General features: G+C 39.6%; 1 protein-coding gene across 2 annotated transcripts in view; it reads left to right on the top strand.

The window, feature by feature from the left end:
* Positions 1 to 20,789, top strand: part of prdm5 (PR domain containing 5) — a 45,939-nt gene extending 25,150 nt beyond the window's left edge. The window contains exons 14-16 of one of the 2 annotated variants that reach the window (XM_085398421.1): positions 5,151 to 5,236; positions 15,389 to 15,493; positions 19,056 to 20,789. In XM_085398421.1, coding sequence (XP_085254547.1) covers positions 5,151 to 5,236; positions 15,389 to 15,493; positions 19,056 to 19,220 — 356 coding nt within the window. In that variant the 3' untranslated portion in view covers positions 19,221 to 20,789. The remainder of the gene's footprint in view (positions 1 to 5,150; positions 5,237 to 15,388; positions 15,494 to 19,055) is intronic. The other variant, XR_014909607.1, reaches the window with a different exon arrangement.
* Positions 20,790 to 22,967: the final 2,178 nt, after the last annotated feature.

The following is a 22,967-nucleotide window of genomic DNA, read 5'->3' on the forward strand; positions in this document are numbered from 1 at the left end:
AGCCCCTCATGCTGATAATAAATATTAATTAAGGCTTAAGTGACAAAACATCAATAACATTACATTTTTTCAGCTTACTGTAGCTTTTCTACTGTATGACTTATATCTATTTCCACAATCTGAGAGCCAGTAATCTAGTCTGCTAACTTAGTCTCTGGGGACAACTTTTAGGTTTTTGATATCAGTGGTCAAAGCTTCCTGTTTGACCTGTTGTTATAAATGTTGCTGTATTGTTATATTTAAATCATTGCCAGATAATAACCAATCAGTGTGCGGTTACATTTTGACAATCACAGTCCCTCTTTTGCTCACCGCACATATTGTGTGTCTCCATGCAACTTAATCGTGATTGGTCAGTAGAACTCACACTACAGGCTACAAATAGATACTTTGTATTCACAGGCGTGTATCTGCTTATGGAGATTACTCTTTTCATTAAGCACATTTACATACAAATAACCTGTTAATGTCATCATGTTTAACAGCTTGATGAACCCTGCCACGCCGACAATTTGAAAAGCCTGAGATCTCAGCCATGCAGGCCACCAGATAATCATTAGATAATCAAAATAATTTCCCCCAGGGATCAATAAAGTATTCTGATTCTGATTCTGATTCTGATTAGTGCCAAACACTGCATTCTAATATTAACAGGTTGTATACAGTAGATAATGTAAATACAGCTCTCTGTATATGGTTTCCACAGATGTAGAGCAAGGGCCAGTAAATGCTAGCATTTACTCAGAGGCGTGCGCTGCAGTTGTGTGCTCTGTATAACGTTGGTAAATCATTGCCACCTGAGTTTTGTAACATTTGTATAATTACACAGATGGCCGTGCCAGAAAACTAATATTCAATGTGCTTTTTTTAAACACTGGGTTGCTGTAATAGAGATTGCCCCCTGGCACAAGATAAGAAAGGCTCTGTTCTTTGTACAAATAAGTTTCTCAGCGAGACCACAAATTATATTAGAAGCAATACACATAGTAATACTATAATGTTTTAACTTATACTATCCATACTGCTGGCACAGCTTGGAGGTTACTAATTGTCTTGATCATGGTATCATTTTTTATAGTAATTATATGCAGCCCATATTTTGATGTTTTTAAAGCTACACGTTTCAGCTTGTAGCGGTCTCACGCCAGAACAGCTGCCCCTGAACTGACATCTGGCAGAACTCTGGAATCACTGAACCTATTTACGTACAGATGACTTTGTTTGTCTTGACTGTGGTCATGGTTACAATCTTGTAAAGCAAAATCACCATGTAGTGAATTATTGTTTGTCTCGATGATGAATAGTACGTCACTGTTGCATGGGTGTTGAGATGGTTAATTTGGATTGAGGGCTTGGTTTTGAGGTACATCTGGATCAGATCTGCACCATGTGTGGCGAGGCTCGGGCACGGACTCGTCTCGATAGAGGTACCTTGGTATGGTACTTTGAGCGAATTGTTTGAGGAAGTGGTGAAAACTTCTGAGCCCTTTGCTATAATGGAAAGGTCAAGTGTAAAAGTTGTTGGACGTTCCTATGGCTCATCAAAGGCAATCTCTTATCATCTTTAACACACTGATATCACGTTACCTCCCTGGCCCCTGTCGGCATGTGGCACAGAGCGGAGAGAAGGACAGCGGAGGGCCACTGTCTCCCCCAAACTGGAGGAAGCCAGGAATTAATTTCTGATGGACAGCGCTAATGTCTTTCAGACTGGAGCCCCGAAGCTACAAAGCATTCTCCATAACACGAACGCCGTGCGGCAGGCAAAACGACAAAGCCGACCATCTGCTAACCAGATACACGGCCGTATGCGCACACATATACAACGCACGAGGGGTGCCAAACGGATCGATTAGCAGACAAGGAGTGTGAGGGCCACAGCAGGGGGCTGGGGGAGACACCCAGGGTCAAAGAGATGGTGTACTGTTTCAGCACATGCTAAATCAGTTACCATCTCCACACACATAAAGCCCTGGCTCAGTGCTGCAGCCACCCCTCATAATCCCCAAACAATCTGGCTCAATCTGGAGAATAAGTGGAGGGTTTCTAGTTACAGTAACACTCGGCAGAACAGACGCTGAATAATAGAGACCAATGTTCCAAAGTTACTGCTTTGGTTTCCAAGTAGCATTTGTTTATTTCCTGTTCCGCTAAGAGATTGAGGGGTTCTTGTTTTAGTCCAATCAGACTGAAACCCTGGAAAAGCCTTGACTGTTGAACAGAACTGATTTTGAGTAGGGTGTTTGAAGAGACCATATTTATTACTGACCTCTTTTTAAAATATTGGATACCATCAATTAATCTGTTTGTAGTTTCTTGATGAAACACACATGTTCAGAACCAAACAATGTATAGGTTAAGTAGGTGAATTGGTATGCACTTGTAGCAACGCTCAGTGTTAGCAGGGTGTGGTTGTCTGTGCTGTATATTTGCTGACAATAGCCAGCTCCTGGGAGGGATGTGATCCAAGCTGCAGAGTACACTAGCACTCTGTGCTCTGGTGCTATTAGCACACTAATGCCTTCCCCAGGACTCCCCAAGGCTAGCGCTGGGCCTTAACCTGATACCACACATGCTACATAAGACATAGGGTTTGTCTGAAAACACATCTGGGATTCAGATTTTCCTGTTTGTCAACAAAAGGCCTCCTAGAGGCTGAAATTGCTCAGAAGGGGATTTTGGGACAGAATGCCGAGCTGCCCTCGTGCACATGTTTCAGTACGTGTAATCAGTTCACATATGTCACGTAAATCCTTTGCACACCAACCTGAGGTTACACATTGTATTACTAGAGCGCTCTTCCTCATGCCTCTTTAAAGCTGTCTTGCGGATGGGTGGGTGGGGTTATGGTGTGTTTAGAGCCCAATTTGTATGTTTTGCACATGACAGCTGCTGTAGCTTTAATGTTGAAAGATGCAGGCTTTGTAGGATGTGTTAAGAATAAAGCCCTCGACCTTCTGTTTTTGTAACTTAGTCTTTAGAAAATAATATAAAAAAATTGCCATACCTTGCCCAAGCTTTCATTGTTGAAACAGAGATGGACCTAATGGTAGAAACAGAAGCACAAAATCACCCCAACACAGTCCTGTTTATAGCGGTAGGATAATATTACTCGTCTATTCCCGAGATGGATTTTCTGATTTAATAAGCATCTCTGCATTTTGAATCCCACGGAAACACGGCTAATTAACCTTATTACTTAAAGGGGTAAAACATCTCCCCCATCAATAAAATTCCTTGCTTGCCTGTTCAACAATTATTCACTAAAGAGAGATTACTGTGAAGCTGATAAGAAATTAGATGCTTGTAGTGAAGAAATGAACAACAAATGTGTAGCTTTAGGTATCTGTTTTTGATAGCGTTTCATTAAATAGTACTGTGAGCACTTGCGGGCAGAAATATATATATATATATATATATATATATATATAAATTCAGCCAAGTTTCACATGGAGAAAAAAAATCCTGATCACTGTGATTTCCTGATGTATCTGTTTTCTAGACATAGGGGTGAATTTAATGTTTAGTTTGCAGAGTATGAATTAAATTAGGCAATAATGGAACCTGCATTTTTTGTCAGTTTTTGTACTGTATTATCCTGTCAGAATCTTTAATTTCAGCACAGTCGTATAGGTTACCTCATATCCCTTCTATAGATTAGAAATCCATTCTGTGACTCTTATCTGGCCCGTCGATCAGTGCAAGGTAAACAGATCCATGTGTCAGTGAACCGTTTGACTGACAGCTTGTCACTTTCTCTTTGTCATCAGCGGTGTGTGCTCAGATAGGATCTGCAGGAGGTTGGCTTAAATGTTTTTGATCCAACCAAGAGAAGCCACATTGCCTGTGATGTGCTCCTAAATGGTTGGCCAGTTGAAGCTAAGATAGCGAGCCAACACAAGCTTTAGCTCTGCAGTGGAAAGACAGTGTGCATCACAATGAATGAGAAGTTCTTCACCAGTAACCAGGTCAAATTTGTATTGGGGCAGGACAAAAACACAGTTTACTGAATAGGACAAAGGCAGCAGAATATATGAATAAGCAGGGGTAGTTTTAGACATCAAACCCAGCGTCGAGAAATGGTCAGAATGGGGAAAAAGTGATTTAAATGATTTTAACCTCCTAGGACCTGGCATTGACAAATGTGGACATCACATTTTGGGATGTCTAGACCAAAATACTAAATTTTGCTCTACAACGGCCTGATATCCACTTACGAGGACATTTTACTGCCACTGTTCTATTGAAATTTCAAATGAATGTCCTCTTATGTGGATCTCATTTTTCTCAGAGACAAAAATCAGGTAAAAAAAAAAAAAAATCTGGAAATTCTTTGTTTTTACATTCATCAGGTCCCAAACAGCCCAAATAGCAAAGAGAATTTAAAAATGCATGCCATGTAAGAGTTGGGGTCTTAGGAGGTTAAACATGACATGGCTGTTTGGTGTCTGAGTATTTCAGAATCTGCTGATCTACTACGAATTTTACTGTAAATCATCTTTAGGGTTTACAGAGAATAGTCTAAAAAAGACTAAATCTCTGGGTGAAAATGCCTTCTTGATGTCAGAGGTCAGAGGAAGAATGGTTAGACTGCTTTTAGCTAATAGCCAGGCAACAGCAACTGAAATAACCACATGTTACAATCAAGGTATGCAGAAGAGCTTCAAATAAACAGCATATTTAACCTAGACGCACATGAGCTACAGCATGAGAAGACAACACCTGGTGCTACTCTACTCCTGTCAGCTAAAATCAATCACAAGTTAGGCAAATGAACCTGTCGATATCTGATGACTCCACTGTAGTTTTCACAGTTTCCAAAGCCATCCACTGGGCCAGATTAGTCACATGTTTGATGGTCCCAATTAAAGGCTGTACACAAAGTAGTTACTTTCATGCCATTTATTTGCATGTGCAAGAACTAACTGCACTAGTTCTTGCACTGATGGTAGCTGTATCTCCCGACCTCTGTGCTGCTAGCGCTAGCCTTAAAGTGAGCAGCATACGTGTTCTTTCATATTTTCTTTGTGGGGTTCTTTACAAGTGATGCCTTACTGATATACGTACGAGTTTCAAAAACTGTTTACTCCTCTGTGATGCCATATCAAATTCATATACATATATGATGTATTATGGTGTTCCTTTCCTAGGTGAGCGCCCATATCAGTGTCCTTACTGTGACAAAGCATTTAGCAAGAACGATGGCCTGAAGATGCACATCCGCACACACACTCGTGTAAGTTTTTCCATTTCTTACTGAATTTTTCTTTCCTGTCTTTCCTAGTTTTGTATTGTTCGTTAATACTAACCATTGTACACGAAATGAAGCTGTTATACTCTTGGCTGTCACAGACAAAAGCTGACTGTTGTGGATGAATTATGGCGATGCCCAAAGAGCGGTTTCCAGACCTTTACCTTGTTTGCGTGTATTGTTTTGCCTTTTGTAGTATTTTTATGACTAATTTATGGCTGGCACAAACAAAAGATGTCCTTCTTTATATGTCCCATCCCACATTTTGAGACAATCCCCCCCAATTTTCTCAAATGTGGGACATTCTATAGCACATGCACTTTTCTAAAGTCTGGCTTTTAAGATAAGATAAGATAAGATAAGATAAGATAAGATAAGATAAGATAACCTTTATTAGTCCCACACATGGGAAATTTGTTTTGTCACAGCAGGAAGTGGACAGTGCAAAAGTTATGACGCAAAAATTAGAATACAATAAGAATAAATACAGTACACAGCTGTACAGAATAGAATAAAATAATATACTATATACAGTAGAATAAAATAGAATAAAAATATACAATAAGATAACCTATTTACCTATAAAGGGAAAGCTTTTTACCCCTCAGCTGTCACCCTGTTGGGCAAAAAACAACATAGAAGTTTTAAATTGATACCTTAGGTGTATCAGCTAAAAATGTTAGACATGTTTGAATCTCAATGAACTCAACTTTAAGGTCAGATACAAAGTCTCCTCAAAATCTTGTGAATGCAGCATCTCGAGAAGGAAGTGACCTTGAATTTGGAAGTTTATACTATAGGTGCATCTACTAGGAGGCTGAGGGGTACTACAGACTGCCAGTACTTTTATTATAGTCAGAAAGTTAGTCTGTCTAATGCCACCAAGGAAATGTCCAAATAACCAAAAACGCTGTGCAGATTTTGTTGAATATCATGGAAACAACAAGTTATTTTTCAGTTTTACACAAGGGAAAGCACTGTGTGAGGAGACTCGGCATATGTGTGTCATAATTGGATACAATTCTTAGATATGGCTCAAAAAAGGTGTGTCAGTCTATGGATACTTTCAAACTGAAACCCAAAAGTGTTATTAAACAGAAAAGCAGCAATAATATATTTGGACTGTCTGGTAAAATGGACAACTTATTGGTTTTTTTAGGTTAGATATGAACATTTCAGACTCTTTCAGCCTTGTTGACGTGTCCAACTTTGTCCCACACAAACAGGGTTTGACGAACATTTTAGTTTGTAGGATCTGGTCACCCTAGATTGTGCAGTTTTATCAGCCTGTTATCAAGTAGTTGATATGTGTGCGTGTGAGTTGTACCTGCATAGTTGATGAATGCAGCTTGCTAACCAAGTTAGCTAGCGGTAAATGATAAATTAGCATTCTAGCCTATAAGGTAACTTAAGTCCAAAACAAAATAAAACCAACATGGCAGCAACCGAATGTTAATTCTGAGAAGCCACCATCTCTATGCCTACCTTTTATACCGTCTATATTTAGTGATACAGTGGAACCCCGACTTATGAATACCCCATTTCCATTTAATGAAAAATTCAAGTTACGAAGGCACTTAACAGCAATATTTCTGCCCGTGTTACGGCAAAATGCCCACGTAACGAAATCCGCTGGCTCTGATTGGCTGAGCCCAGAATGCCTTCCGAATCATGTGACAACCCCTTGGCTTTCGTACTTGCGCTTCGCTGTTCCACTTGAACGAAGTATTGTTGTTTCAGTTAGCAATTAGCCTATAGCCTATCGTTCACTCAAAAGGAGCGATGGGTGCTTCGACTTACAAAAGACCCTCGGGAACGATTTAATTTCGTAAGTCGGGGTTCCACTGTAGTTTTGAAACAGTGGTCGTTTGTCTCAAAGTTGGCCAGAGAAAAATTTCCATGAAAAAGCTGCACTTGGTTTATGGAACGCCAGGACTGCCATAATGAATTAATTAAATACACCATTAAATAATTAATTAAATGTGGCAATAATTAATTAAAATTGGAATTAATTAATTAAATAAATAGTTATGATATATGTAATTAATTAATTATTGACACATTTAATTAATTATTTATGTATTTCACGTTTTAATTAATTATTGACACATTTAATTAATTAATTATTGACATATTTAATTAATTATTTATGTATTTCACATTTTAATTAATTATTGACACATTTAATTAATTATTGACACATTTAATTAATTATTTAATGATATATTTATTTATTTCATTTTGGCAGTCTTGGCGCCTGGCTCTCATCATGAAATAATTTTATCTGTCAGCCTCACCCATCAAACTCAGGGGGCGGGGTTAACGCTGATCGAGTCAAAACCATTGCTTTGGCCTGGTGGCCATTGTTTCTAGCACACAACAACCGGCATGTGGAAGCTAACAGAACTGAGCTTTGAAAAACCCTGTTTGTGTGTTACCAAATACCGTTTTAATATTTTTTTAGAATGTAGTGGTTTAATCTTCATGTGTCTGGTCGGTTTGTCAAGATACAGCCTCTTTGCAAAAGTGTTTCGATGATTTCGGAGATGTCGTCCCAGTCTCACGGCAAAGCGTGGGATAGACCCGCTCGCCTCGCAAGCAATCCCACCGACAAAGCTCAGGCCCCGGTACACAGCTGTAGTAACCCCCGCTGACTTCTTTTACTGAGGTTATATTTATCGGTGTTTTATTTCCTGATGTTCTTATGTGTCCTACGTGTTTCAGTCGCCAATTCTGAATTATAACTAACATTAAAAACATGTTTAAGGAGGAGAGAGAGCAAATAAATCTGTTTAACATCTGATCTTTGGGTTTTTGTTCAGTAATCAGCGTGACCTGTGTATAAACACATAAAAGAGATAACGTTGGTGTTTCCGTCATGTAGTAACTGCTGGCTTTAACTGTACAAAGGTTGTTCGACACTATGAAACACATACAGACTTCATGATGTTCGGCTAATATTTTTATTGTGAATATTAATCATGCTGACCTCGCTCTGTACACCACGCAGCGAGGTCAGCATATCCACGATATCCTCAGCTCCATGAGTTAACACAAAGTTTCCCAGCTGACTATCTAACTGCCAACTATTCCAGAGACGTGAAAATATACAGCATAAAGAAAAGTGTAAGAGACTCAGCAGCAGATTAGAATAACAGTTATACATTTAATAAATCACCAAATGAATCCAAGAAACGAGCAAACCTGTTCCGACAATTTGAATTTGTATTCCCTCAGCTGCAGACTCGCTGCTGTTTAAATGTTTGAAAAGGAAGATTAGATATAAACAAACGTCAAACATAGACTCAGTCTGCCTTCACATTTGATATGAGGCCAGCACGTATAGTGGCCTCAGCAGGCTATTACTGAAATACACGTGCTATATCATAAACTATGATATAAACAGGGAGGTCCTATTAACATGTTTAGTTTTAAAGGACACCTTCCTGCCTTTAGTCTCATTCATGAGCAGTATTAGTTTTCTTCTAACATCCAGAAGTCTGCACAATGTGTTTCATAGTTTGTAACAAGCCTTTGACAGGTAAACATAACATGACCGAAAAAGCAAAAAAAAAAAAAAGAGAGAGAGAGAGAGAGAGAGAGAGAGAGAGTGTTGACATAAGAAGAGAAAATTCTCTCAATTATGGAGACAGGCAAATGGTTCATTTATGTTTGATGTGTGTTTATTCCTCCCTAAATATCGTCGGTGAAGTTCGCCATGCACGTCAGATTTTCCTGCGCATTTTTATACCTCTGCCAACAGAGAGAGAAAAAAAATCACATTCTAACAGACAGCTGGTGCTTAGAATACAGTTGAATAACTATTAAAAAACAGATGATATTTAGATGATAGTTCAGTCTAACACATGTGCCAGTGAACCATTAAACGTCTGTGAAACTATGCAGTTATGAAACGTAACTTTAACCTCAGCCAAACCGATTTGCTCAGTTGTAAATAAAACAGCGAAGTAAACGTGACCCGACAGACAGAACCTGAGTGAATGAAGTCCAGCGTTTAACCACTGAGAGCTAAAACTCAGCTGAGGTTTGAAAGCTGTGTGCTGGTGATTGGACATCAGCCGCTGATAAAGCTGGCTCGCCTATAAAGTGCTCTGTAAGGAAACAAGCTCCAGCAGCTCTGCGCTCGGGGAAAATACTATATTTACTTATCTTGTGCAGTTAAACTGTGACTATCACCAGGTAACTAGGCGTGTTTCTTGAATTAGCAGCAGGTGTTAAACAGCTGACAGATGAGGAGGAGGATGCATGCAGGTAAACTGAGGGTCTGCTGAGCTGATTGCTGGTTTCGTGAGAAAAATGTCAGCTCGTTCTTTATGTTACAGAAGCACAGAGACACAAGACCAGGCGGAAAGAGACGATCGTTCGGTGAAAATGAGAATCTGCGAATGCAACATGTGGAACACGGAGAGTGGAATATGTAAACAAACCGGTTAATGTACCCCCTCGGTGCGCTCTGCATGCTAACTGTTAGCAGAGCTAGTGAAATCTCTGAAAACATCTGAGCACTTTTGCAAGCATGTTCTATGTTGACAACCTGACCAGACATACGGCGCGACATTCGCGGCTACAACACTGTTAAAAGTGTAGCTGGTGACAGAAAAACGGGGTATTTTAAAACTACACCACCACCATTGCTGCCTGTGATTTGATCTGCATTCTGGGATACCTGGCTGCCCCAAGTCTACACAAGCAATCGATTATCTAGGATCGACCTGTTTTGACTTACTTTGCACGGCAACCAATCAAATGTTAGAGAAGCTGCATGGGCAGCGTTAACCCCGCCCCCTGAGTTTGATGGGTGAGGCTGACAGATAAAATTATTTCATGACGAGAGCCAGGCGCCAGGACTGCCAAAATGAAGTAAATAAATATATCATTAAATAATTAATTAAATGTGTCAATAATTAATTAAATGTGTCAATAATTAATTAAAATGTGAAATACATAAATAATTAATTAAATGTGTCAATAATTAATTAATTAAATGTGTCAATAATTAATTAAAATGTGAAATACATAAATAATTAATTAAATGTGTCAATAATTAATTAATTACATGTGTCATAACTATTTATTTAATTAATTAATTCCAATTTTAATTAATTATTGACACATTTAATTAATTATTTAATGGTGTATTTAATTAATTCATTATGGCAGTCCTGGCGTTCCATATTGGTTGGCCTAGTTAGCACTTGCTGTATATTTTAGTGCTACATCCCAGAGCAAATCTTTTGCCCAACTTCAGAGTTGTGTGGCTCCACGTCCGGCCATCAGACACCTTAACATTCTTTCTTTGCTAGATTTTGGCTACGTTCACACTGCAGGTCTTAATGCTCAATTCCGATTTTTTGATCAAGTCCGATTTTTTTTGTCTGCTTGTTCACACTACAAATAAAATGCGACAGCAAACGCGCTCTAGTGTGAACGCTCAAAGCGGCCCGCATGCGCAAAAGAAGACGTCACTCACAACGCGCTCTGTTTAGACCCAGAGCAAACAGTATTATTTAACTGATGGCCCTTAATATAAAGACTTTGGACTTTACGTTTCCCAATTTTTGCTTTAAGTTATTTTGTTATTTACATAATAATGTAAATAACCTAATAATTATCCTTATTGCTGTTTTAGAGAGAGGCGGTGCTTCAAAGGATAGTTGGTGATTTCTGTCAGAATCTGCAGATTATACAGTACAAATAAAATGTTCACGTTGTCTTCCCAACAGTTTCACTAACATCTACACGGGATGGCCAGGAAGCGTTCGCGATGTCTTCTCCGGCGCTGATAATTAGCGTCTGTCTTGTGTCAGTGACGTAAAAGACGGATTTAATGCGACATAACCATTCAAACAGCGGTCGCTTTCTACAACATCGGATATGTATCGGATTCAGTACCGCATACGAAAGTGACCCAGATCGGATTTGAAAATATCGGATTTGTGCCATTCACACTGTCATACCATGATCGGATATGGGTCGCATAGGATCAAAAAAATCGGATTTGATGCGCTTTCGCCTGCAGTGTGAACGTAGCCTTTGTCAGGCCATTGTCTGCTGCCAGTTAACGCATAATTACACCTCTGTCAGTGGTTTGCCATTCTCCAGAAGACATAATCTTTGCTTGTCTGTCTGTGAGGTTTTTTTTAGGTTCACTGATATTATTAACAAGCCAACCAGGTGGCTGGTACTATTCTTTTTGACCTCAAAAAGTAAATAGATCAGCATATGTGATGTCTGCTTAATAGACATTTGACCTGCCATGCATAATTCAGACGGATTAGATAAAGGATGATAAGACAGTGAATAGGTGCAGACACAGAAAGAGTGAATGGGATGCCGGCTCTGTTCCACGGTTACCTTGAGCGCACACTTTGGGTTTTTCTTTTGTGTACCACTGTGTAAAGTGCAGCGTTTGCATGAAGAATGAATTAACTCTCACACACCTTGCCTAATGCAAGATAGTGTGAGAACTCCGTGTCTAACATATGTGACTTTCCCAGTAAATTTAATTATAAGGCAATAACCACCAGTTTCATAATTTGTCCAGTAAGGCCTATGGATAAAAAGGCAGCAGTGGTGTAGTGAAGACAGGAGAGAGAATTGGAAAAATAATGCTTGCACTTTGCTTTGAACACATTCAGAGATTTTTTTTTTTACTTCATTATAAACAGACACAGCTGTTTGAGGATGTAGAAAATTCATAACAAGCATTTGTTTTATGGTGTGAACATGTAATTGCAAAATGAGGCCATGTTTGGGATGGAGAAAAGAAAAGGTAGGCTTCCCTCTAAATGTCATGAGGTCATTTCCTGTGCTGGGACACGGCTCATTTTCCTGCGTCATTTCTCAACCCACTAAAGTTCTCTGCCAAAGCGACACTTTCCATGCGCTCTTTGTAACCATCTGGATGTGTGCGTTAGTGTCACTTTTGACGAATGAGACCTAATATGCGTTTCATCATAGACTTCCATCATCAGTTTATACAACTCTGACTGTGACAATCGAAGCCTGTCAGCATAGTTAATTTCAAAGATTTGTTCTTCTTTAATGCTGTCCAGAGCACATCGCTCTGTTACACTGTGCCGATAATGAAGGTAACCTGCCCAGGTTGCTGTGACTCCGTAAGAACATGCAGGTATGATTTTGTAGCGTGCAGCTGATTAAACTGACTGATGTTTTGTTCCCAGCGTCCCAGATCTGCCTTCGCTCACAGCGCTCGGAGAAATGGGCTGAACAGTTACACACAGCAGAGGCAGATGAAGTCACTGTTGAGAAAAATTAATGTCATTTGGCTGAAAGAGCTGCAGCTCACTGTTAATGTACAGATGATGTGAGATGGATGTGACTGGAGATTGTGTGATTTGTGTTTATACCGCAAACCACATCATCTGCAAACCAAAATGGAACACGTCTGATGACGATATTTTGGAAGTTAAAGGATTTTTAAAACAATTTTGATCTTCAATGAAAACTGATATGGCTGTTTGTTCTGTGGTTACAGAAACACTAGCCAGTCATCTTTCAGCCATATGGAATAGAATTTCCAATTCCCCAGTTTCCTATTTTCTAAATGCTAATGCTTTATATGTAAGTTTAATAAGACTAATGTGTCACACTAAGGTTTACTCATGAAATTAGCCCCTTTCACTTTTTCCCAAAAGGCAAAAGCTTTACCTGATTCATGCGTGAGTCTCAGAGGTGATCTATTATGCCTTTCTTTAGTTTCTGTTAATATGTATTTTGCCAGTGTGGATGCTCATACTAAACATGGCCAAGTTTCAAAAAGTGAGGTCTGTAAATGTACAGTTAATTAATGTGAGAAATACAGTACATTAAAAAAAATAGATAGAATTAAAAATGAATAAAATTAAATGGAGTTGAGTTAAAACTGTTTGTTTAAGATAGCGGATGACCTGAGTGGGTGCATCAAGCTCAATTAGTCATTCATTCATACACGCATTCATCCATCCACTAACAGTGCCGGTCTCAACCTTTCTCTCCTTGGACATCTCCTCCAGCTCATCCAGGAGCTACACTCAGGCACTCTCAAGCCAGCTAAGAGATATAATTTCTCCAGCGTGTCCTGGTTCTGAATTATTTATCTTTCGGATTCATCTTCCATTCAAAAGATAAATAAAGAATAACTTTAATAATTAATCATGCAAAGCTACTCTAGTAGAGATCAAGAAAAAGCTAGAGCTATGCTTGTCATTTTGATAATGTCACCACCTTTATAATTAAAACAATTTTAAGTTAAACCACAAAATGAACGATGTTGAATACATTCAGTTTCTCCTTGTTTTCTGGGCAACATCTTAATCAAGTCAGTTTTTGCACATTAACTCAAAGCTGACACTGCACCTTTGCAAATTTTTTGGACCGACTAATATTGATTAAAGCCATAATATCATAAAGACCTGGGTGAGATTTCTTGTTTTTGGCATTTCACTGTGAACCACAATAATACAATCTTGTTGTGGTTCTAGACAAAAAAGGACAGCGCATGTTTGCACAAAAGAACACGGCACTCCATCCAGTATTTGTTAAGATATTCCGTTCTCGATCAAAGGAGAGAAAAAAAACAACCAAGCAGACAGACTGGCAGACTGACACAGCCTGGAGCCGTGCTGCTAGCATGTCTGAAAACCATTCAAACCTACAATGGGCTGTTTGTTGATATCTGGTTGGAGCCTGAAGCCTAATAGAGTACAACAACGTGCCGTTGGCATACCAGCTTTTCAAATGTCATACGAGAAGATGTGCTCTGTCGGAGTAATTAAACGAGACTCCATCCTTGCATGTATAGATGTGCACATTTTTGGAGAGTGGTCAGATCCAGAAGAATGGCCAGGTCAGATGTCAAAGGGGGAACAGCTGCTGAACAGTGAAGGCCACCAGGTACAGATGTTCAATGTTACCGGGGTCGTAGTGATGCATTCTGGGTACACCACATCACCTAAGTCCATCCATGTGTTTCGGGACCTTTGAACACTGACCTTTTCAGTCTTTCATAGAAGAACCCTCCTCCCCTGATGGAAAAAGAAGTGAACTTGTTATGGCTGCAGGTTTAAGTGGAAATTTGCATCACACTGATCAAGACAGAGTTTGTTTCCTTGAGACGGCGGTCTCTCGCCCACACACACACACACACACACACACACACACACACACAGATCCAGCTTTATCGTCCCTTTTATTCAGTCACATTCACACAAACTGTTGCATACTTAAAGCCGCTCATGCAGTGGACCTGATCTTTACCTCCTTTTGTGTCCTGTGTCATTGGGCGCTCCTTGCCCCGCCCACATGATAGTGCCTTTCCCAGGACCCTAACTTCCTGCATTCACCCTGTTCCCATGACAACTAAGCTTTAAATGGGTAGAGTCGCTGCTATCAGCCAGACTCGTCAAAAACAGCTTTCCAAAGAGTGACACTGGGAAACAGCTCCTCGCTATCTACATGCGTCTTACTTCTCTTCAAGTCTTTTAGGTGTCACCGCCGTTTCCCCTCGAAGTGGGGAGCACACGCCTACCGTTCGACTGTACATACACACACAGGCATACTTGGGAGATTTTTGTGAACACACCCACTGTGATATAGCAGCTTTGACTGACAGTGAGACAGGCCTCCGAAAGGCATAGAGGAAATGTTCTTCGGTAAACCGATGAGGTGTGGAGACGCAGGAGTGATATTCTACAGCCCCAGAGTGCCAGTGCACTGATACGCGTTCAAAGAGATTTTCTCTCCTTTGTTTTCCTTTCTCTTTTGAGGAATCCATGTGTTTTTGATGGCCTCTATGGTGCTCATTTCCTCTCTACTGCAGGCACTGTACAATCTTTCATTTCATATCTTCATAAAACGCACAGGGAGACCGCTGTGGTGTGAAGTGAGAAAACATCAGTGCGTGAAGGTGAATGTATGTGTTTCCACATCTTATTGTGTTTTCCACTGTGCTGTGCATGCCTGTTTGTACATATGTCTGTCATTACACTTTTCCCTCCAGATTTTGTCCATATGTGACCAAAGCTGGTGAATTATTGTTTAATGTATTTTTCTGCTGTACACTGACAGACAAAGTGCCCTCTTTAAATTTGTGCCTTTGTGTGTTTTTCACTGCAGGAGAAGCCGTATAAATGCAGCGAGTGCAACAAGGCCTTCAGTCAGAAACGAGGACTGGACGAGCACATGAGGACTCACACAGGAGAGAAGCCTTTTCAATGTGATGTGAGTGCGCAGCTCTGTGGAACACTGCAACTGCCTAAAATATATAAATTGACTCAGTAAATTAATTATAGCTATAAATGTGCCTAAAGAATTAAAAGAAAAATAAATTCAACTAATTATTCATCATTTATTTCAACTTTGTGTCTATTGGTTGACTGATGCGAGCATCACAACAGAAATGGAAAATTAATAAAAATAAATACAAAGGAAATTTACTCAAAAAGAAAATAAATGGGGGAGTTATTACAACATTTATTTTCCCAAAAAACAAGTTAAACCAGAAATATCAATTTATGTCATATCTAATTCTTAATTTAATTACATTTTAAACAATTTATTGGTCTTTTTAAAAAAATTTGGCGGTTTTGGTCCTCCGTACCATCAACCACTGTCTGTTCTTTCTTGTTTTGCTGGCATAGGGCCAGATGTGTGGAAGCGTTGGGGCTCAGTTAGAGGCAGATAGCGATCTTTCTTCTTTAGAGGGGCCCAGTGGGCTGATTCACATAAACACATTTAGAGGATCAGAGGGAGAAATTACTCTCTGCTTATAATGCTGCAGGAGTAATAATTATTCTCAGAGATTGAGGAGAGAACACGCGACAGAATTTGTTTTTAGTGTTTGGAAAAATTTTCTCCCTGCTTTTGTTTTTGTCCAATTTTGTGTTTTCTGTTTTTCATTTATAAAGCCACAACTGTCCTGGAAGTTGAACTCGCCGAACTATGGTGCTGGCTAAACAATACAGGGGTCTGGGTTGCAGGACACCTTTAAACATTATTAACATTGCGATTGCTTTTTTATTCCCAAGCAACGGTTTACAGACTTTGAAAAGAAAGTTATTTTGTTGGAGCTTTTTCTGTTGATTTGACCTGGTCACAGAGACACTCATTCATGTAAGCCGCTTCTGCTAGTCATAACAGTCCAATCTGTACACACAGATGCTACACATATTTTTTTGGTTTAGTGTGACTAACACTTTCCAAGAACATCATTATCTCTCATGTCTATCGTGAATAAATATACATAAGTCTCTTTGAAATCACAGAAAAAGAGATGTTATTTAAAACTTGCCTAATAATTGTGAGGTTTTCAAGGGATTTCAGTATGAAAAGCAGTTACTGTTTCTTGTTTATTCGTCAGTACACAACAAACAGGAGCTGAAAATGCCTTTTTTCAAAATTAGGAATGTAACTCTGAAAGCGAAATCATGACACAAATCTTCACCGACTCATCAAGCAGGTCCATTTTCCCATATGACAACTCCCTTAACTCCCTATTTTCTTTGCTTTCATTACCTTCATATTACCTTCACAATGGAGCCATCAATATGACATTGATGTATTAAAAAGTGCAGCAACTTGGTACATAAATATAAACATACATAAAACAGTAAGAGGATTAGGTGACAGAGACATATCAGTAGGATCATGTGACAGCCACGGCAGAGAAACAAAGGGGTTGCGTCACTGCTTCAGCAAGCGTCAGCAAATCATTCATCCATCCACCCACAGTTGTGGTCTGAAGTTTCCATACACTCATCACGAGCCTGAATGTCATGTTAATTTGGGGCTTTTAATGACTTCTTTGAACTGTGCTTTCTCCAGGGTGGAATGATTATACAGAATATATTATTAATTACTAAAAAACAAATTTGAATTTATTGGGGATTTTAATTAATCCACACAGGGTCAAAAGTATAGATACACACTGCAATATATACATACATCCCCCCTAATATTTGGTTAAATGCCCTTTAGCAAGACAGTTTTGTTAGCCATTAACAAACTTCTGGCAGAATTTTGGTTGGATATTTGACCACTAAGTCATTTAAGCTGGCTGTATCCTGGGTGAATTTGGTGGTGGTCAGCGGCAGAGGCCTGTCTGACCCCCACCTGCCAAAAATGGCTACAGGGATATGAAATGAGAAACAGTAAGAATTAGTAACCTGCATTATATAATAAAGATAAACCATGGCATGTTTTCATGTTGCTTACACTAGTTTTCCATGTGGAGTTGATAATGCATATTTAAATCATTCTAGTCTTGTGAAATATGAATGTTTATTTCTTATGCAAATTTATTTTAGCCTAAAGTTCAACAAAAACATGGCCTGTTACAGTAGACCCTAAAAATGCTACCATTGGGCTCAAGTTGAAGCAAATATTGAGCAAACTTATGCTATGTATAAAGAAAATAAAACAACACAATCACAGGAAATACAGGAAAAAGCTCAACACTAAGAAATAAGGTGAGTGATCTAACTAAAAAGAGACACTGACTAAAACTGCTACAAAACCAAAACTATGATAATAATACGACTCGCATGGATTTTCCCTGTGCTGAAAGTCTTCAAGGCAAAAGCTCAGAAGATTTCAAACTGATGCAACTTCTGTTATCCCGTTTTTGTTGACTTTTGATGTGGACGCTGAAGTCACGCAGAGTACTTTAAGCTCGTAACTGTAGATTCCAAGCATGTCTTATTCAAACAAAGCTTAAAGCACCAGTCTGGATTCCTAAATTATCATTTGAGCTTTAACACGCCACTAATCCTCTATCCACAAGATCATTGAATTCTAAAACAGCATATGCGCCCATATTCACTGAGAATCATCTACAGTTGTCGTTTGAGGACACACAATCAGTATCCCATTCATCTCCGGTGAAGCATCACTGGAACGTGTCTTTCGGCAACATCAAGCGTTCATCTGGATCCTTTTTCCCAGCTTTGGAAGAAATAATTCAACATATAAACTATTAGAAATAATAGAAATAACATGTGGATTTTATTTTGGGGTGGATTTTGAGTCAGACAAAGAGATCACACAGTCCCAGGAACATTTTCCAGACGAGCTGGAGGGGTTCTGAATGCAGCGTCTGTCAAACCAGCATTAAAATGTTGTCGAAGCATCAAGCAACATCTGGGATACCATGAGAAGTGGAGGCCCCTCTCTCTCTCTTGCTCTCATCAGCTGCTGTCCTTCTTTCACTTTGCAAAATTGAAAATATTTTTCCTGACACAGCAGCAGATTTATAGATTGCTGGAGCAACATAAATGACAACATGATAGCGCATCAATGAAAATGTGGAAGTCCACCTGATAAACTATTGGAATGGTATCATGTGATGGTTCTGCTGTTTTCATTCATAGCTTCTATATTTGCCGTTCACCCACAGATGTAAGCTGTCTGTGAGATTTTCTGAATGTAATTCATAGCGCTGACGTTCTTCGCAGATGGAGCGAGGAGGACACATGCTGCGATTCTCCAAGCTGTATGTTAAACTGCAGCTGAACGCCAGCCATTGGCGGATTATCCTGATTGATAGAGGGCCCTGAAGTCATTTGTACAGTGTAAAATGCCTCATTTAAGATGGATGTTAAGTTGCGTGCATCCCCCCTCCCCCTGCTACCAGTGTGGAGAAAAGAGACGTTTCTGTTGCCAAGTGCGTGTCCCATTTTTGTTGCACCGAGGCTCTACAGTGAGCAGATATTGCCAGATTTAAATAAAGTGTGTTTAAATAGTGTAATTATGACTCCTATAATCCTCTATTTGTTGTTTTCTGTAGGTCTGCGACCTTTCATTCAGCTTGAAGAAGATGCTCAGCAGGCACAAGCTGACGCACAACCCCAACCGACCGATGGCAGAGTGCCAGCTGTGCCACAAGAAGTTCACCAGGAACGACTACCTCAAAGTCCATATGGAGAATGTCCACGGGGAAACGGAGAGTTAGAGCCAATTAAGGAAGCACTGGCTAAAAACGAGATCTTATTCTTCAGATAAACTTAAGTCTTGTGCTCTAAGATGATATGCAGATAGAAAGATAGCAGAAATGTTGCTAATAATGATACATGCATGTAGGACATGGAAAAGATTAAGGCGAGTATTTCAAAATTGAAACATTGACTGTGTATTTGTACTTTCTTTCGGTCATACTGTTTCCATATTGTTTTTGGAGATCTGAACAAACAGAATCCCAGATATGTTTGATCTGCCTCCGGAGCCTCTGTGTCTGCTCCGGTCTTTCTGAACTCTAACCAGTGTTACTGTACATACTGCCACAACATGACCCATTCCACTGTTCTCTGAATACCTTACTGTACAGTTGTGGCCAGTTGCCAAATGATGAAGACAAGTTGTGACCAAAAACTTTTCTGTGCACTTTAGTTTTATCTGTACACTTTCTACATATTTTCCTGTTGGGAGGCTAAACCCTTTTGTTCAGGAGGCAAAACAAAGCATGGGTCTCAAGGGCAGAAAAATAAAGCCAGCGAAGTGACAAAAACTGCAGGCCTCGGCTAAAATTGTTTAGCTAAATGGAGCCACTAAACTAGATTCTGACCATATTTGTGGTGTTGGTGCTGTTTTGAGTATTTGAATACATTTATCTGACAAATTTCACAGCCTGGTCTGTGGCAGAGAAGTGTATTTCACTTTTGGTGAGTAAAATCTAGTAGTTTATTAATTTATCGATATCCATAATCTATGGATTTGAATGTCAACTTAACACTTTAGTCTTTCACCCAAATATTGTCGTTTTTGGCTCCAAAAAATAACAAACTCTAGTAGCCATAATGGTGAATTACAGGCCTTAAAACAGGACAATGATTGGTGTCAAGATGTCCATGTCAGTTGTTTTTTATGCAGACTTTCTATTGAGCTTTATGGTTCCTATAGCAACACAGAGCACAGGCCAGAAGTCTTATTTAAATTAATAAACACAAAAAATTCATTCATTCACTTCATGTTTTACTGATTTAAATGGAAGATTATATGTAAAGATGAAAATACAAGGCACAGGTCCAAACCTGTTCAGATGTACTGTACTTTTTAGAAGCATGCTATAGCATTATGAGTTCTGAAAATGCCTAGAAAATCTGAAATAGGTCCTAAATAGTTTTTACACAATAGCTGTAAACATATTGCTATTGCATCTTTCTTGAAATCTGTTTTTGGATGAATGTGTTGGGTGTGACCTTCATCTTTACCTTGAGGAATGGGTTGAGCAGTTCCTTCGTTTCCCACACCTTGTTGTATGAAAACCAGCGGTGCTTAAAGCCTGTTAGCATACCTGTGTCACAGATTCTGGACAAATGTTTCCCAAATCTGGGGCAAATAAAAAATGCAAAGTACTGTTTCTGTTGATTCTGGTAATGATTTGTAGAGTATGGTTTCATATAAATGTCCCAAGGGTTTTGTGCCTTAAAATATGTGTTTACATTGTTCTTTTTTAAATCATTGTTCAAACCAGAACTTCATGCATTTCAATAAAAGTGCACTTCTTTTCTGTTTTTTCCATCTACTTCCATTTGCTCCTTCAATTACTCCCCATTTGATTAATGCCCATTTTCCAGCAGTTTATTCTGAGACTGTGAATTGTCACTTCACACCTTTGTATTTTAAAATGTATAAAACCTCATCACCTATGAAACATCCATTTCCTCTACTCTTTGTAATTATGTGTTTGTAGATTGTTGACATTAAGGTGGGGGTGGGTACAAGGAAAAAGAGGCTTTGAGAGTTGATTAAAAGTGTTCAGTTCTCGTTGTTAATCTATCCCCTATTCTTAGGTTGGCAGTCTGCTGGGAGTGAAGGCTAATTAAGGCTTTTTTTTTTCCCTTTCTGAAGCCACAGTCACCACTTGCCTGATCTGTAAAACCACACACTAAAGAGTGCCTCTGATGGTTTCTCTCTGTGGATGTAGGGACTCTTTCTCACATCTGTCCTTGTGCAGAGGCTATCTGGTATCCCAGGATATGACTGTGAGAATCGTACTGAAGCGGGAGAGCTGTGTGTCTTATTCAAACTTGGTAAATCTTGCCACATGTGCCTTTGGCTTCCTGAAATCATACAAATGTTGCAGTATGCTGCAGTAAACTTCACATTTTAGCTCATGTGCATTTTTTTTTAAAACTATTAACTAATTCCAGGTATTTGTGTTTAGTTACATTTTAGCTCCCCTGCACATAAATATAAACTTGCAGGGTGTCTCTGAGCTCCTGACATGCTTCGAGGGGAGCATGGTTAGTGAGGATTCTCAGATCACATGTGGCCGGGTTAACTGGCTTTCCCTCTGGAGTTTGGTTCACCACATGGGCATGCAGGGCATGGCCTGAGCCGCCCGGCCACGCTGAGGCCCACGCTCTCCGCGAAGCTCGTGCTGTGCACCGTCTGCTCTTTAGTGGCGAGGCCTCCAGGCCATACTGACGCAATCTTAAATACAGTGGCATTTATATTGCATCTTGTAAACAGTAGTAATAGTAGGGATTTGCAGCAGTGGAATATTATTGTCTGCCACATATCAAACTAAAGTGGCTGACAGGTCAGATTGGGTGTTGAGATGTCCCTGCTTTTGATTATCGCTCTGCTCTCTTAAGCTTGTGTCTGTAACAACATGTCACAGTCCATGTCTCTGCTTTTCCATTTTAGTCTTACAACACTGGATTTTCTCATGGGACTTTCCCAGTGACCCAGTGATCTTGTCCTCCACTTCAATCACTTAAAAAAAAAAAAAAAACCTACGTGCATCCCTGCCTGCATGTGTCTCTCCCTTCCTGATGGGTGTATCATGCCAGAGCTCCCAGTCAATGTGTTTCTAATTACATGTTTTTACTGGAAGCCCCAGTTTCCTGTGTTGCCTCCCCATTTGTGAGTGTGGGCCAGACTGGGCTCCAACCAGCGATCACAGAGCCAAACACCAGCCACGCCCACTGCGCAGGAGTATTATTACCGTGCCGGTACAGATTTATGGCAAACCACTGTCATGTTAGGAATGACACGGACACGCTTGTCTGACCCGTGTGTTTGGCTGGTGTTTCGTAGCAACAGGTACCCTTCCCGTCTATAGACTAGAATAAAGTGGAATGTGTGTGCCATGCAGAGGAATTTTAATACGATTGGGCAGGGTGTGTTTGGGTATTCTGGGTCACCCTTTCGGCAGTGATGGACATGCCCTCAAGCCATATTTCCATGGAAGCAGACTGTGGCTCTTGAGTACCTAAAAATCCTTGACACTAAAAAACCAGCAAAGAGGTCAAATGCTTGACACAAGAGCCTCAGATGAAAACCTGCCTGCCTGAGGAAATAAAAAAAAAAACACACTCACAATTCTCATAATATTCTTTCTCGCTCTGTGATTTACACGATGGTTTTAATTTAATCTCCAAACACCACTCCAGGTAAAAAAAAGTGGTGTATCACTGCAGGTAGATGGGAATTATTTCATTAGGTGGAAATTAGGAAGGGGACCATCATTAAAAACCAAACCCTCCACCGCCACCATACTCAAGATAACCCAGCACTTAAACATGAGTTCTTCCTTCCTTTTTTCCTGTGAATTGTTTACTTTGTAACACTAAAACCATTGCTTGGTTTTATAAACCAGCAAACAAGGCTACCCACCAAACATTGTCATAAAGGTGACTTTAAAAAATGTTGTAGACAAACTTCCCCTTAACAGAAAGTAAATGGCCTGTATTTG

The sequence above is a fragment of the Rhamphochromis longiceps genome, linkage group LG23, assembly GCF_057381845.1.
Source record: "Rhamphochromis longiceps isolate RC_006_pf linkage group LG23, R_longiceps_female_GT1.1, whole genome shotgun sequence".
Lineage (NCBI taxonomy): Eukaryota > Metazoa > Chordata > Actinopteri > Cichliformes > Cichlidae > Rhamphochromis > Rhamphochromis longiceps.